Below are 16,345 nucleotides of genomic sequence, written 5' to 3'. Positions count from 1 at the left end.
CTCACACTCCAGACTGAAGACTCATTGGGAGGTGTATTTGTATCAGTGTTCAGGAATACAGAAGCAAAGAAATTGTTTAAGAGCTCTGCTTTTTCCATCCTATCAGTTATGAGTTGCCCTAGTACATTCGGTAGCAGCCCTATGTTACCTTGCGCCTTCTTCCTGCTCCCTATGTACTTAAAGAAGGACTTTTTGTTATCCTTAATCTTTGTTGCCAACTTGAGTTCTGTAACAGCTTTGGACTTCCTCACTGCTTCCCTGCAAGTGCGAGTCAAGCAGGTATACTCCTCCTTTTCCTTGGACACTCTCTCCATGTGTCCCCATCCCTCTGACTTAGGGGGTACACCCACAACTACCCCGCCATCCAGCATTAGTTACCTTGTTCAGTGGATTGGGTTGGTCATTCTTTTGTGGTCACAGTATCCCTGTGTCCCTCTAGGGTTCAGCTGGCTAAGTCTCTGCTGCAGTGGAGTCCTCTTCCCAGTCCTGCTACACTGCCTTTGTTCCCCTGGACACCAAACAATGAACCTCTCAGCATCCTTTTAAACCCCACGGGCTTCCTCTGAGCCAGTCAGCACCAGCTCTAAAGGTATGTGTTCCTTGGACTCTGGAACCGGTGTGCTGCTCCAGTCCATCTGTCCCTGGTGCCCCCGCCCCATTCTTTTTTGTGTGCTGGGGAAGCCCAGCCCATCTGAACCCTGCCAAGTGAGTTCCTCTCCCCCCAGCATCCTTCTCTGGCATGTCAGGCAGCTTGGCTTGCCTGGACCCTGCTGGGTGAGTATTTTTTTCCCCTGGAGCTTATCCCTGGTGCACTGGGGAAGTCTGGCTCACCCAGACCCCGCAGGGTGAGTTCCTTGCCGCACAGCATTCTCCAGTGTGCCAGGCAGCACAGCTTTCCCAGACCCCATGAGGTGAGTTTACTACCTGTACTGCCTCTCCCTCAGAGTCTAGCAGGAGCTGCATCCTAGCCCCTGCTACAGTAACCAAGCAAACAGGCCACAACTCTTCCCTGGTGCAACAAACCATGGAAAGATCCCAATGTGACCCAGGAGTCAGATGGTCACTAGAAGTCTCAAACCCTGTGCCTTAGTGCAAGGCTGTTACTGACTGCTTCATAGAAAGTTAGGATTAGAAGGGACCTCAGGAGGTCATCTAGTCCAACCCCTTGCTCAAGCCAGGACTATCCCTAACTAGGTCATCCTAGCCAAGGCTTTGTCTAGCCAGGTTTTGAAAACTTCCAAAGACAGAGATACCACCACTTGTCTGGGTAACCTGCTCCAGTGTTTTACTACCATCCTAGTGAGAAAATACTTCCTAATATCTAAGCAAAACTTCTCATGCTGCAACTTGAGACCATTGCTCCTTGTTGTCATCTGCCACCACTGAAAACAGTCTAGCTCCATCCTGGTTTGAACCCCCCTTCAGGTAGTTGGCAGCTGCTATTAAACCCCCCTCAGTCTTCTCTTCTCCAAACTAAATAAACCCAGTTCCCTCAGCCTCTCCGCATAAGTCATGTGCCTCAGCCCCTGAACCGTTTTAGTTGCCCTCCACTGGACTCTCTCCAATTTGTCCATATTGTTTCTGTAGTGGGGAGCGCAAAACTGAACACAGTACTCCAGATGTGGCTTCACCAGCGCAGAATAGAGGAAAATAATCATTTCCCATGCCCTGCTGGCAACACACCTACCAATCCAGCCTGCTATGCCATTAGCCTTCCTGGCAACATGAGTCCTGCTGACTCATATCCAGCTTATTGTCCACTGTAACCCCCAGGCCCTTTTCTGCAGAGCTGCTGTCCAGCCAATCAGCCCCCAGTCTGTACCGGTGCATGGGATTGTTCCGTCCTAAGTCCAGACTTTGCACTTGTCCTTGTTAAACCTCTTGAGATTCCTTTTGGCCCAATCCTCCACTTTGTCTAGGTCACTCTGAATTGAAGCCCTACCTTTCAGTGCATCTGCTACTCCCCACAGCTTGGTGTCATCTGCAGGCTTGTTGAGGTTGCACTCTGCCATCTTACAGGTCATTGATGAAGACATTAAACAAAACTGGCCCTAGGACCAACCCCTGGGGGACTCACTTGATACCAGCTACCAACTAGACATCAAACCATTGATTACAACTTTGAGCCCAATGTTCCAGCCAATTTTCTGTCCACCTTATAGTCCATTCATCCAGCCCATACTTCCTTAGCTTGCCTGCGATAACGTTGTGGGAGACCATATCAAAAGCCTTGCTAAAATCAAGGTATACCACATCCATCGGGCTCTGCATCCATAGAGCCAGTCATCTCATCACAGGAGGTAGTCAGGTTGGCCAGGCATGACTTGCCCTTGGTAAATCCATTCTGATTGTTCCTAATCCATCTTTTCTCCTCCAAGTTCTTATAAATGGATTCCTTGAGGATCTGCTCCATGATTTTTCCAGGGACTGAGGTGAAGCTGACTGGCCTGTAGTTCCCTGGATGCTCCTTTTTTCCCCTTTCTTAAATATGGGTACTATGTTTGCTCTTTTTCAATCATCTGTGACCTGTCCTGATTGCCATGAGTTTTCAAAGATGGTGGCCAATGGCTCTGCAGTTACATCAGCCAACTCCCTTAGCACTCTTAGGTCCATCCCATCTGGCCCCATGGACTTGTACACGTCCAGTTTTTATAAGTAGCCTGTAGGCTGCTATGGGCAGAACCTGGGTAGATCACATCAGGGTATGTTTGGTCACACTAGCTGAGCTGACCAGTTTTACTTTTGTTGCTGGCTTTGGCCAAGGACCCACTGTTCAGGGCCTTAGCCTATGATGCAGCCAGACTAATAGATAATACTCTGAGGCCACCTCTGCTTGGTAGCAATGCAAAACAAACAAAAGAAGTTAAACAAATAAGTTAGCACTTAGCTGTCTTCCAGTGGTTCTTCCAGGCTTCACCTCCTAGTTGCCTCTTATCTTTCAGAGGCTTTGCAGAGCCTGTAGGCTTGTGCAGCAAAACAAATGAACAAACAAACAGAGAAGAGCCCTGCTCCAAGCTCTCCTGGTTGCTGCTTAATCCCTGGCAATTCCAGGCCAAAGGCAGCCTATTCCTTGGCCAGGTGCAGCTCCCTGAGGCTGCTTTCAGTGTCTTGTATCCTTCCTGCTCTGGGCTCATGTGGCTAACCCTCTCTCACTCACTGCACTTGTGTCAGCTCCCTTGCTGAGGGACTCACTGTGTCCCAGGACCTGGTTCCCCAGCCTCCAGTGAGTTCTACCAGGTCTGGGGTGGGTGTGCAGAGGTGCTTCTGGGGTGTGGGGCTGTTCAGACTCTCCCAAGCCCCTAGGAACACAGCAGGGCCCTGTTACATAGTTCCTAACCTGTTCTTTCATCACTTTTGGCTGCTCACCTCCTCTCCAAACTGTGCTGCGAGGTGCAGTAGTCTGGGAGCTGCCCTTGCCTGTGAAGATGGAGGCAAAGAAGGCACTGAGCACTTCAACCTTTTCTGCATGCTCTGCCACAAGGTTACCTGCCTCATTCAGGCACCTACACTTTCCCCAATCCTCCTCTTGCTACCAGCATACTCATAGAAACCCTTCTCGTTACCTTTCACATCCCTTGCTAGCTGCAACACCAGTTGCACTTTGGCCTTCTTGTCTTCATCTCTGCATCCCTGAGCAATGCTCTTGTATTCTTCCCTAGTTATTTGTCCAAATTTCCATTTCTTATAAGCTTCCTTTTTGTAATTTAGTTTACTGAAGAGCTGCCTGCTAAGCCAAGCTGGTCTTCTGCCATACTTGCTAGTCTTCCTGTGCATTGGGATGGTTTGTTCCTGCACTCTCAGTAAGGCTTCTTGAAAGTACAGCCAGCTCTCCTGGACTCTTCTCCGCAGGGGATCCTGCCCATGAGTTCCCTGAGTAAGTCAAAGTCTGCTTTTCTGAAGCCTGAGATCCTTACTCTGCTGCTTTCCATCCTTGCTTTTCTCAAGATCGTGAACTCAGTCATCTCATAGTCACTTCTTCCCAAGTTGCCATTCACTACATTCCCCACCAGTTCTTCCCTGATTGTGAGCAGCAGGTCAAAATGATTCTGGCTGCTAGTTGGCCGCTCCAGCACTTGCACCAGGATGTTGTCCCCAATACTTTCCAAAAACTTCCTGGATTGCCTGTGCACTGCTGTATTGCCCTCCCAGCAGATGTCAGAGTGACTGAAGTTCCCCATGAGAACCAGGGCCTGTGATTGGGAAACTTCCGCTAGTTGTTTGAAGAAAGCCTCATCCACTACTTCCCCCTGGTCTGGTGGTCTATAGCAGACCCCCACCACGACATCATCCTTGTTGCTTTCCCCTCTGACCCTAACCCAGAGACTCTCAACAGGCCCATCTCCAGTTTCATACTGGAGTTCTGAGCAATCTTACGGCTCTGCTACATAAAGTGAAACTCCTCCTCTTCTTTTCCCCTTCCTGTCCTTCCTGAACAGTTTGTACCCATCCATGACAGTGGTTCAGTCCTGTGAACTATCCCACCAACCCTCTGTTATTCCAATCACATCAATGTTCCATGACTATGCAAGGACTTCCAATTCTTCCTGCTCTCTGCTCATTTCCCAGGCTCTGTGCATTTGTGTACAGGCACCTGAGGTAACTAGTTGATTCCCCTGACTTCTCAGGAGGTGAGAGCACCTCTCTGTTGCCCTCTCCTGCTTGCTGTTCCTCCAGGTCTTCTGCTTCCCCACTTACCTCAGGGGTTTGGTCTCCATCCCCCAGCGAACATAGTTTAAAACCCTCCTCACTAGGTTAGCAAGCCTGTCTGTGAAGACACTCTTCCTTCTCTTAGTCAGGTGGATCCCATCTTTTCCCAGCAATCCTTGGAAGAAATCTCATGGTCAAAGAAGTCAAAGTCCTGCTGGTGACACCACCTGCACAGCCAGTTGTTGATCTACAGGATGCACCTGCTCCTACCCGGGCCCTTTACCTTGACCAGAAGGATCGATGAGAACACAACCTGAGCCCCTGTCCCCTTCACCTTGCACCCAGAGCCCTGTAGTCACTTTGATAAAGTCAGGGTTTCCCCTGGCAGTATCATTGATTTCCATGTGGATGAGCAGTATGTGGTAGTAGTCAGGGGGCTGGATAAGCCTTGGTAGTCCCTCCATGACATCTCAAATCTGGGCTTCAGGCAAGCAGCAGACCTCCTGAGACAACAGGTCAGGTTGTCAGATGGCTCTCTCCATCCCTCACAGAAGGGAGTCTCCAACCAGCACTATCTATTGCTTCTTTTTGGTGGCAGTCATCTTTATCCTTCCCACCTTGGTGAGGCCTGGCCCGTCTTCCTCCACCACTGGAATATGCTCCTCCCTCTCCGTTGCTCAGGCTGCATATCTGTTCTCCAGACAAACCGCTACAGGTGGAGATGAAGATCTCTGCTGGCTGCCAGAAATCACAGGCCTCCATCTTCCACCCTCCTTCGTGTCCATGTCCTCTCTCTTCTCTAGCGCTGAGTCTAGTAGTTCTTCCTTCACAGTCCTGGAGGTCTCCTTCAGCGTCAAATTGATGAACTCCTCATGGCAGAGGATGCTTCAGAGTCTCACCATCTCCTCCTGTAGTTCTCTTGCCTGTTCCCTAAGACAGACCACCAAGGAGCACCGCTCACACCACAGGCACTCCCCAACCTGGCCATCACTGGAAGGAACCTGCAAGCCTCAGTCTCCACAGTGCCAAACCTGGACCTGAGTGGAAGCATCACTGATAAGCAGTGCTGCCTTGACAGAAACCTCACAGGTGCAAGCAGTGGCAGTGGCTCTACCATTGCAGTGTCCTCCTGGGTCTCTTACTCTGCCTGCTCTTCTAAGCAGACCTTCCCTAGCAAACTCACCTGGAAGCTGGCCTGTTTATTGCTTATTGTCCCAAAAGGGTTCCTTTTTTTCCTGCTTCCTCATGCCAAGCTGAAAGGTTTGCTCATCAGAAAAGGGGGTGGGCCTACAAACTGGCCTAGGAACTGTCCTGCAAACTGCTTACCCTGTTTGCAGCCCCTGTTCACTGACTCCCTGGTCACCTAGGGATTCTTCTCTTATACCCTGCTGGGTCTGGACTGGGGCTGCTCCCTCATAAGAGCTTCTGTCAGGCCCAGGCAGCAGTCACTCAGCAATCAGCAGTCACTCCCAGTTTCTCAGAGCACACACTCCAAACACACACAGCCCACCAAACAAACCCTCAGCAGACCAAAGGCACAGGCAGCTGGATCACTTAACTTCCCTGGGCAGAATCTAGTGCCTGGCTTCTCTCTCCCTTCCTCCTCTTGCCTTCAACAAACTGCCTACAAACTGCTTACCTTGTTGTAGCTCCTGTTTGCTGGCTCCCTGGTCATACCAAAGGGTAACATGCTGCTCGATGCTGGTTTTTTAATAATAAACAGAGGTGGTTTATGCACCTTGCAAGGGAGGTGTTCAACAGCTCAGAGCCCTGGGTGAAAGGGGGTCATAAAAGGAAAATAATAGTGTACACTTCTGACAAAGCTGTGTGCCTCAATGTGTTCTTTGAAGTTTACTGTGGAATAGTAGCTTACCCCTCGCTTGGGCACACAGCTTCTTGGCTTTGCTGACCTTCCTGTTCTGTTGGTGAATAGCTTCCCAGCAACAGAGAGATGCATACTGAATTCTGATCACTGGAGTGGTTTGAGAAGCCCTGTATGTGACAAGTCTGTATATATGGAATAGTGATGCCCATCTGGGATTCAGAATTCCTGTGCAGTTTTTGCAGGAGCATCTCTGGTTGAAGTTTCCATTGACTCATGGGGGCCCTGGAGTTAGGGATTTAGCTGTCGAATGCTGGATGTGACCCCATCAGGATGCAGGGCAGTTTGATGTGGCCAAGAAATGTAGCAGCTGCTAAGAACAAAGAAATTCCCCAGTACCATTACAGGCCCTCTGCTCTCTGAACTCTGTCTTCAGTGACAGATTACAGTTGCATAGTGTGAGTCCATTTGCAAATGTGCTTTGACTGTTAGCCAGTTGTTAGTGTAAACACACAAAATGCCTTTCATCCTCCCATCTGCCATAAGTGGTTCCAACACCTATAGAGCAGAGACTGGCTCCATGACACCCATGTGGGTGTTGCTGGGCAGAAGGGGACAGGCCACAATTTCAGGACCTTTTTGCCTAGGCTTTGGTGTAGGTCTTAGTATAATCATACTTGTCTCAAAAGATTCCAAATGAACTCTCATCTGCAGCTGCTGCAGCAAGAAACTAACAGCAGGAGTGTTTTTGAAGGAAATGGTTGGAGTTTATCCAGAGTCCCTCTTGAAGGTGACATTCCCTTGGAAGCATTCAAAAATCTGTTCAATCACCCATATAGTTGCTCCTTCCATATAGCGAAAGACCCAAGGTGACAGAGTAGGACTTGGTGGGAGTTGCCTTTTAAACTGGCATCTCTCCCAGGTGTTGTTCTGTTATGTTGCTTTAGCACCATTTAATCAGCATTGCAGTTAGGGCAGCACCTAGAGACCCCAAGCAGGGATGGATGGTCCCTTGTTAAATTTACCGTACACCTGAATACCAGGAAGATGGTAACAAACTAGCATCTTTAAGAGCCTGCATTTCTGGAATACTGGTCTCCATCACTGGGCAAGGCAAAAGTTCCCTCTTGCTGTGCCTGGGGAGACTTGGGGTAAGGTAAGTGTTTGTTCTTTGATGGATGGCTCTGAATAGCCAGTGAACTACTCTGCTGTTCTGCAGATGCAAAGTGAGAGCAAGGAGAGGGAGCTGATAGGAACTGCTGCAGGTTGGGATTGCCCTGTCACTCAGACCTGGGGAGACCTGTGGGGAGAGTCTTGTTTACTTCCTGTAACAGTTTATCAGCTCTGTTCTGGAGCTGGCTGGCTTGATAAGAAGTTTTCCAGGAAGTTGTTGTAAATGGAGAACTCCCTGCCTTGTCTACAGATGGTCCAGATCACCAGGAAGTGGGGGTGGGAGAAAGGGTAAAGATAACATTTCAGCACAAAGAACAAAGGATGAAATAGAATTCCCCAAAGAATAGCCATGGCCAGTCCTGGCTCAGCTGGGTAGCAGCCATGGCTTGCCTACTTGCTAACTCCTGGGGAAGGAGAGGTGAAACCCTTCTTGCTCTGCCTACCTTCACAGTCTGTGAAAAACAGGACAGTCTCTCCAATTGTAGAGAGCCTCTTCACTGTGCTTACTGCTGTTTTGTCCACTAAATGGCTCTTGAAGGAGCTGGTTAGAAAGTGGAATAAGCAACCAATGCATACACTGCAGTGTCGTCCAAGGAAGTTACTAAACTCCGTCCAGAAACCACCAGTCTGTGTGCATCCAGGCACTTCCCCTTCCTATTTCTCCCCACAGCTTGGATATGTATTTACCCACAGACAGACTGCCCTAGCCATAGTTAGGCTTATGGGACCCTTGTATGCCAGAGCAGAGGGGTGGAAGAAATATGGTGCTCAGGTCAGGAACCTACAGACTAATTCAGCCCAGCTCTGTATATTCCTGCTTATGTGGCATGTCTGCTTGCAGCCTGCTTTGCATACTTGAGCTCATGCTGTATTCTTTAAACCAGAGGAAATAACAAGTACAACCTGTCAGTGTAGTATTCTGGCTGCCCCAATAATAATTAGAACTGCCACGTTCTGGCAGTATCCCATTCCATCCCTGCCCTGAACCATAGGTATTAAAGAAGGCTTCTGGTTGCTGCCAGATCAGATCTGCTTGCACACCTTATTGCAGTGCTCCAAAGAAGCAGGTGAGTGGGAGGGAGCCCTCTGGAATGTTCATGTTTCACAGGCTTACCTGCATTCAAGTAGCAAAGAAGTTCTGCTGCAACAAAACCTCTGTCATCTGAATCCCCAGCAGGGACTGTCTTAAGCTCCAACTTTCCCTGTTCTTCAGTTTAGGAAAGAGATCTCTTACTTGGAGTGTACAACATATAATTTGGGCTGGGGAGATGGGAATTAAGGACAGAAGTAAAAGCCAGGGTTTCTAGACAAACTCAGCTGCTCATGCTTTAAGCCCATGAGCCTCATCTGTCAGCTTTTGCTGCTGCAAAGCCTTCCCTTAATCCACATCCATTTTGCATCTTTACTTGAAGTGGGGAGTGGAGTGGAGCATCTGAATTCTGGAAGTAGCTCAAATGGCTGCCTAGTTAGGAGATGGCTTGGAGCAGGAAGTTTTGCTGGTGTCTGGCTGATAGCAGAGGAGGTGCTCTGAGCTCCCTTTTCTGGGAGCCATCCCATCAACCCTCCCTAGCCTTGAACTCACTCTTCCCTTAGCCCCTCCCTATGTGGTGATAATGTGGCAGACATGGGAACTGTTGGTTTTCCCTCTAAGAGATAAGGGATTCATTAGGGTTTCCTGTGACGTGGATGTGAGTTAAAATTAGATTATCCTTGCTATGAAAAAGTAACACAGTGGTAGATGAGCTAAGACAGATGGGATCTGTGAGCAGCAAGTGCTGGCTGTGCCAGCCTGGCAGCTGCATGGATTTGGGTGCCAGGGCTGAGGACTGGGCAGGCAAGCTGCCCCTGCTTCTCCCTGCAGAGTCATGCAGACAACAGCTGAGGGAAAGTGTACAGACCCATACAACAGCTGAGCTGTCTTGTCACTTCATACTGCATCACAAGTTGACATGGAAACTGAAACCGTTAAACAAGAGAGTTGTAGAAGTGGTGTAATAGTTTTCAGCCAGTGGGATTGAATTTTGTCTGTTGAACAAGTACAGGCTGCAACACACGCTAGCCCAGCCAGTGAGCCTCATGCCCATATCGGTGTGGGGAAAGAAGGGATTGCTCCCCTTAGCTCATGCAGTTGAGTCCTTCATTAAAACTGTAAATGAAGGAACTGCTTGAGATGAGGGTGCCTCTCCTGAAGAACTGTCCTGAAATAGCACTCATTCTCCCAGATACCAGAACTTCCCACAGATGGGAACAACTTCAGATCCCAGTGAGATGGAACTAGTTTGACATAACTAGCTGACACAGGTCAACAGATCCCATTCCTTTAATCTGTTTGTCTGTGTCTCTGAAGCACACCTTCCTGATTTCATACTCCTTTCAATCTTTGCAGTGCACAATAATCCTAGCACTTGAAATGTTTGCAGCCTAAAGGCCTCCTCTTAGTTGCTTACCATTTTCTGCAACCTTTGCCATCTCGGGGAGCTGAGTACTGATTCTGTAAATTGCTTGATATGGTTCTTAAGCAAGAAGGGGAAGTTGCTAGAGAACTATAAATTGGTGAAGACTGGGAACCTGGCTTGGAAGCAGAGGCTTCACAGCAGTAACATAGAGGGAGGATCTCCCTCTCTCCAGGAGTCTTTGGGCCTGTGGGGCCAGCATGCTTCCTGGCTGGTCTCTGCTGCTTGCTCCTTGTGGAGCTCAAGGTTTCATAGTTTCATAGTAAGTAGGGTCGGAAGGGATTTGAGCAGATCATCAAGTCCGACCCCCTGCCATGGCAGGAAGGAGTACTGGGTTCAAGCGACCCCAGCAAGGTGTTCATCCAGCCTCCTCTTAAAAACCCGCAGGGTAGGAGTCAGCACCACTTTTCTCTTGGAAGTTGGTTCCAGATCCTAGCCACCCTGACAGTGAAGTAGCGCCTCCTGATATCTAGCCTAAATCTACCCTCTGCCAGCTTGTGACTGATATTTCTTGTCACTCCTGGTAGCGCTCAGGGGAACAGGGACTCCCCCAATGCCTGCTGGTCCCCCGTGACTAGTTTGTAAATGGCCACTAAATCCCCCCTCAGCCTTCTCTTGTGGAGGCTGAACAGGTTCAGGTCCCTTAGCCTCTCCTTGTAGGGTCTGCCCTGCTGCCCCCTGATCATGCGAGTGGCCCTCCTCTGGACCCTCTCCATGCTGTCCACATCTCTCTTGAAGTGTGGCGCCCAGAACTGGACGCAGTACTCCAACTGTGGCCTGACCAGTGCTGCACAGAGGGGGAGGATCACCTCCTTGGACCTGCTTGATGATGCATCTATGGATGCATGACAAGGTATGGTTGGCCCTCCTGACTGCATCCCCACACTGACAGCCCACGTTCATCTTGGCCTCAAATGACCCCAAGATCCTTCTCTACCTCTACACTGACGAGGAGGGAGTTCCCCAGCCTGTAGGTATGGTGCTGGTTCTTCCTTCCCAGGTGCAGCACCCTGCACTTGTCAGTGTTGAAACCCATCCTGTTCTCATATGCCCGCCCCTGTAACCTGTCCAGGTCTGATTGCAGCCTATTCCTCCCTTCTAGCATGCCCACGTCCCCCCACAAGTTAGTGTCATCTGTGAATTTGAACAGGGTGCTATTTACCCCCTAGTCCAAGTTGGTGATGAAGATGTTGAACAGTGCAGGCCTGAGGACTGAGCCCTGGGGGACCCCACTGCCCACATTCCTCCAGGTCGAAAATGACCCGTCCGCCACCACTCTCTGGGTGCGGCCCTCCAGCCAGTTAGGGACCCATTTGACTGTGTGGGTGTCGACACCACCGTCTCCTAGTTTTTTAATGAGAACGGGGTAAGAGACAGTGTCAAAGGCCTTCCTAAAGTCCAGAAAGACTATGTCCACCACGACACCTGCGTTCAAGGATTTTGTTGACCTGGTCGTAGAAGGCACCAGGTTGGTCTGACAGGACCTGCCTCTAATGAACCCATGTTGGTTGCACCTAAGCATGATCTCCCCTGCTGGCCCCTTGTGGACATGTGCCAGGATAATTATCTCAAAAAGCTTACCCAGGATCGAGGTAAGACTAACTGGCCTATAGTTTCCTGAGTCCTCATTCTTCCCTTTTTTGGAAAATGGGAACCATGTTGGCCCTCTTCCAGTCCTCTGGCACATTGCCAGAGCCCCATGAGTGCTTGTAAAGTCGTGCCAGGGGTCCCACAGTGACCTCAGCTAATTCCCTCAGCACTCTGGGGTGGAGTTCATCAGGACCAGCTGATTTAAATATGTCCAGTCCCTCCAGAAGTTCCCTGACTAGGTTGTCTCTGACCCTAGGCCTGAGTGCGCCTCCCCTGGGGCCTATGGGGGTCCCAGTGAGGGGGATGACCCAGTCCCTGCTCAGAAAAATGGAGGCAAAGAAATTGTTAAATAGGTTAACTTAGCAGTCTGGTGCGACGACCAGATTTCCTGACAGGTCCTGAAGAGGACCCACATTACCCGGTACCTTCTTTTTACCCCTTACGTATTTAAAAAAGGACTTCTTGTTGTCCTTGATCTGGGTAGCTAGTCGTAGTTCCATGTCCTCCTTGGCCTTCCTGACCGCCCCCCTATAGTCCCAAGCAAAAGAGGTATAGTCCTTCCTGGTGATGGCCCCTCCCTTCCATTCCCTCCTTTTTAGCTGGGAGACGCTCCTGGATGCTTTTGGTGAGCCATGGGGGCTTTTGCACCCTCTTGCCCCCTTTGATCCGCAATGGGATCCTGTCCCAGAGCAGTGTTTCTTTCTTGCCTTTTGGCACCAACACTTTTTGTCCTTTCTCCCATTTCTCATTACATTTTTTTCCCACTATTGCTCCTGCCTCTCTGCTCTAGACATATTCTGTTGACTGGGCTGACCTGTGCTGACTCAGATGCTCCAGGCTGTCCTACATAATGAAGCTCTGACTGGTGTTCACTGGTTTGGTCTGTGGACTGAGTGGCCTGTGTAACTACTTAACTCCTACTGCAGAGGGGTGCGTGTGTGTGTGTGTGTGTGTGTGTGTGTGTGTGTGTGTGTGTGTAAAAGCTTACCTTGCACAGCAGCATCTCTTTAAAGACGTGATTGTTTGCTGCTTGCCTGCAGAGAGGTCCTCCTAACTGCAGAGACGCCCCAGAGAAGTCACTGCCCTTGAACAACCTGATGCCACCCCAACTTCCCTTCTTCTCCGCATGTTCCCCCTTGTTCCTACCTAGTTGTGTCTGAACTTCCAAGGTAATGAGTTCTCCAGCTGGTATGGGGACATCCGACCCTTCCTGCTGTGTCAGAGTCCAGGGACTGTTGTTTGTTTTCAGGGAGGAGGAGAAGTTGGGCATTTGGACAGATGCTTGTGAAAATTAACTGTTTCTGGGCCTGCCTCTGTGCCCTCTCCTGCATGCTCAAGTTTCTCTTGCCCACGGCAGGAGCTTGTCACTTCTCCAGTAGCTTGCAGGCAGCTCCTGTTGTTGTCTGTTTCAGTACAACAACTCCTCCCTCTCTGAGCTCTATCAGGTAGGTGTTGCTAATTTGTAGGGCTGGACATGCTTGTCACACCACACAGATGGGGCCCCTGATGGTGCCTCTTCGAGTATGAATGAAGAGACAAAATTCACCACATCAAAAGTTGTGCTTAAGGGGGTGGCTTGCTGCACATCAGCTGGTCCATAGTAGCTTCTGTTCTTTGGTAAGTGAACACTATGCTGAATGAAATACAGCTAAGTTACCACAGGTTGAGAGCAGACACAAAACACTTACTACTGTGTGGTAGGTCATTCCCCCCTTCTCCTGCTCCCTGGTTTTAACTCAGTATAATTCAGTCATTTGTCTCTACTCTTAGTCATGGCACTGATGGACCTGGGGGGAAAAAGCCCCAGTGGTTTACCAGAAGAGAAAGCACATTAGTTTGACCTGGCTCCGCAGCATCTGTATAGATGGGGCCCTTTAGCGTGGCTCTTTGGCACTTTTATTTAAAGTTAATTGAATCATCTATTAAATAAAAAACGCCAAAAAGCCCTGCTGAAGCTCATGATCTGTATACAGACTTTGGGCGACTCACATCAAACTAATGCAGTGCCTCTTCTGGACGTGCGCTGTGCTCAATGTGGGGGTGCTCCAAACTAAAAGTAAAGTGCTGGGGGTTTGGGGGTTTTATCATGTTTGTTAGCACCCTTATTGATGTTCAGAGACAGAGGTTTCCAATGGGAGAAGCCAAAAAGACTTTTTCATGTGCTTTAAATTTTTTCTTAAGAGTCAAGCTAACCCTTCAAGACGCAAGCTGAAGAGGGAAGGGAAGTCTTAGCACTGGGCATGCAGAGGGCGGAGCATAAATAGCATCACAGGGAACAACCATTAGTGAGATGTAGGCAAGTGAATTAGAGTGTGGATGATGCAGTGTGCTGGAGGATAATAGGGCTGGAATAGTTAGTGAGGAAAGGGACTTAGCTGCAGGCTGGGTCATGGATTTGAATGGGAGCAAGGTGAGAACTGAAAGGCCAGAGAAAGCTACAGGAGATGATTGGGCATGGAAAGGGGAGAAGAAGGTGGACTTCTGAGCTGGAACCAGTCAGGCCAGAGAGAACTGACATGAGATGGGGCCTGTGCAGGCAGAAACCCCTCTTCAGTCTTGCCCTCCAGGGAGTACTGGGATGAGAAAGGATGCGAGTCCTAGGAAACAAGCTTTGCTTTTGATTGGCTAACAGAGTTGGTGACGGGCCATACAAGTAGGTGACTGCAGATATGTAAGTGTGGAGAGCGCTTTGCTCAGTCCTTTGTCCATGTGTAGCAGAGCACTATGGTGCATCTGCCACTTTAAGGGGAGAAGCTGCCTGAGAGGCATTTGGGCAGATGCTTGTGAAAATTGACTATGTTTCTGGGCCTAGCTCTGTGCCCTCTCCAGCATGCTCAGGTTTCTGGGTTGGAGCTAGATAAGCCCAGGGCCTGAGCCGGTCGGGTAGTCTAGCCCTGAGAACCTGTGGAGAGTTCTCTGCAGCAGGGCAGGAGGAATCTTGAGTGGCCCAATATGGCAGGGGAAACAGAATGACTGCAGGCCTGGGAGCCAGAGAATATTATCTGGGGCAGAGAAGAAAGGGTTTATGCAAGCAAGGAGCCTTTGTTTTATGTTGATACTATTGTTTGAGTTGCAAGCCTTGAGCCCTGCTGGAGACAGCTTTGAGGCCTACAGAGGCTATCCAGCCCAGAAAAGGAGCTGAGCCAGTTAACAGAACAGATGACCTGCCAGCCAGAGAGAGTCAGAGCAGGGGATTAGGGGGTCTGCAATCCCTGAGAGGGACTGTGTGAGGGGCCAGGGGTTTAAGGGCCCAGAGAAAGAGAGCAGAAAGACCCAAAGAGGCTGAGAGTCCCAAGAGGAGCTAAGAGAAACTAACGTCTGAAGTGCTAACACCCACAAGGCGTGAGGCATGGTGTAGAGGAGGAACAGTGCCGCACAACTTGCCCATAAGACTGTAGGTGACCTGCAGGGGCACAGCTAAGCCAAGAGGGCCTCTTTAGCATAAGGGATGGATTGAGACTAGTAGGGTCCCGCTGAGGATCTGATTGGGGTCCGGCTCACTCTAAGGCACATGGGCAGCCTCCCTTATTTAACCTCAGTAACAACAAGGCATGGTGGGCAAGCAGTTGAAAGGGCTGCGTTAGAGATGAGTAGGGCAGGAGCCACGCAGCCACAAGGGGGCATCATGGCCATCACTGTAACACAGAAATGACTTGGAAATCCACGTGGTCACCTGAAGGGTGTGGAGGAAGAGGGCCATTGCCAAAATCTTCAGGAACCCTGATTTGCAAGATGGAGTGGAGAAAGAGCTAATGAATACAACTCCTCTGAGATAAGTGAATGGAAAAGCAATTGAACCCCAGGCACAGCCTAGAAAGGAAAAGGTTGTAGTGAAAGTAATGAAACAATACTGGAGGGTGAGATTGAGAAGGAGGCCTCAGGGTATGTCTTCTTCCGTATGACATAAATGGGGTCCACATCTTTGTGCACTTTGGCGTTTTTGTTGATTTAGGAGTTCTTGGCCATCAGAGATGTTACCAGGGATCACTACATGGAAATGGCTTTTGTCAATCCACAGGATATGGCTTACCTCATAAGAACAGAGAGGATGAAAGCTACATAGGGGATGGAGCAGTGGTTTTCAAAGTGTACCATGGGACCCTGGAGCTCTACAATCAGTCATGGGGTTCCACAAAGAGATTGAGGGGTGATGACAGAGTGGGCCAGGAGGGGTGCATTGCCATTGTGGAGCTGGGTCACCTGGCTCCATGTAGGGGTACAGGTTCCATGGTGGAAGAAGTTATATGAGAGGGTTCCAAGACTTTAGAAAGCCTGAAAACCACTGGGCTAGAGTCCATAGGAAAATGAACCCATTTCTGCTGTGCAGTTCCTTCTTATGGTAGGTCATAGGGAGTCCTAGATTTGGAAGAGCAGCATTACACTCACAAAACCAGGTATTGCTGCGGTCTGACCAGTTTTGCTTGGTTCCTGCAGCCCGTCTCCAGAGGAGGGAATGGGGGATGAATTTGACCTGATGGATCACTCAGACCTCTACATCCTGGACTTCAGTACGTAAGCACTTCTTCACTGTGGCTCCAGCCTCATGCCAATAGTGGCCATCTGGACCAGAATCCTCAAGCTTGGATTCTGAAAGCTAGCTTCCAACTTAGATATTTTGGCACCAAAATAAGCAGTTTGATCTTCCAAAATTGCATAGGTT

General features: G+C 49.6%; 1 protein-coding gene across 7 annotated transcripts in view; it reads left to right on the top strand.

Annotated features, from left to right (window-relative positions):
- Positions 1-16,345, top strand: part of KLHDC3 (kelch domain containing 3) — a 53,709-nt gene that overhangs the window by 35,469 nt on the left and 1,895 nt on the right. For all 7 annotated transcript variants that reach the window (XM_090054222.1, XM_090054231.1, XM_090054250.1 and 4 more), the window contains exon 9: positions 16,120-16,193. In XM_090054222.1, the coding sequence (XP_089910348.1) occupies positions 16,120-16,193 (74 nt within the window). The remainder of the gene's footprint in view (positions 1-16,119; positions 16,194-16,345) is intronic.

Source organism: Crocodylus siamensis, chromosome 1 (genome assembly GCF_052110815.1).
Source record: "Crocodylus siamensis isolate JL-2025a chromosome 1, ASM5211081v1, whole genome shotgun sequence".
Lineage (NCBI taxonomy): Eukaryota > Metazoa > Chordata > Crocodylia > Crocodylidae > Crocodylus > Crocodylus siamensis.
Note: the sequence above shows the minus strand (reverse complement) of the source record. Positions and strands in the feature narration are given on the sequence as shown.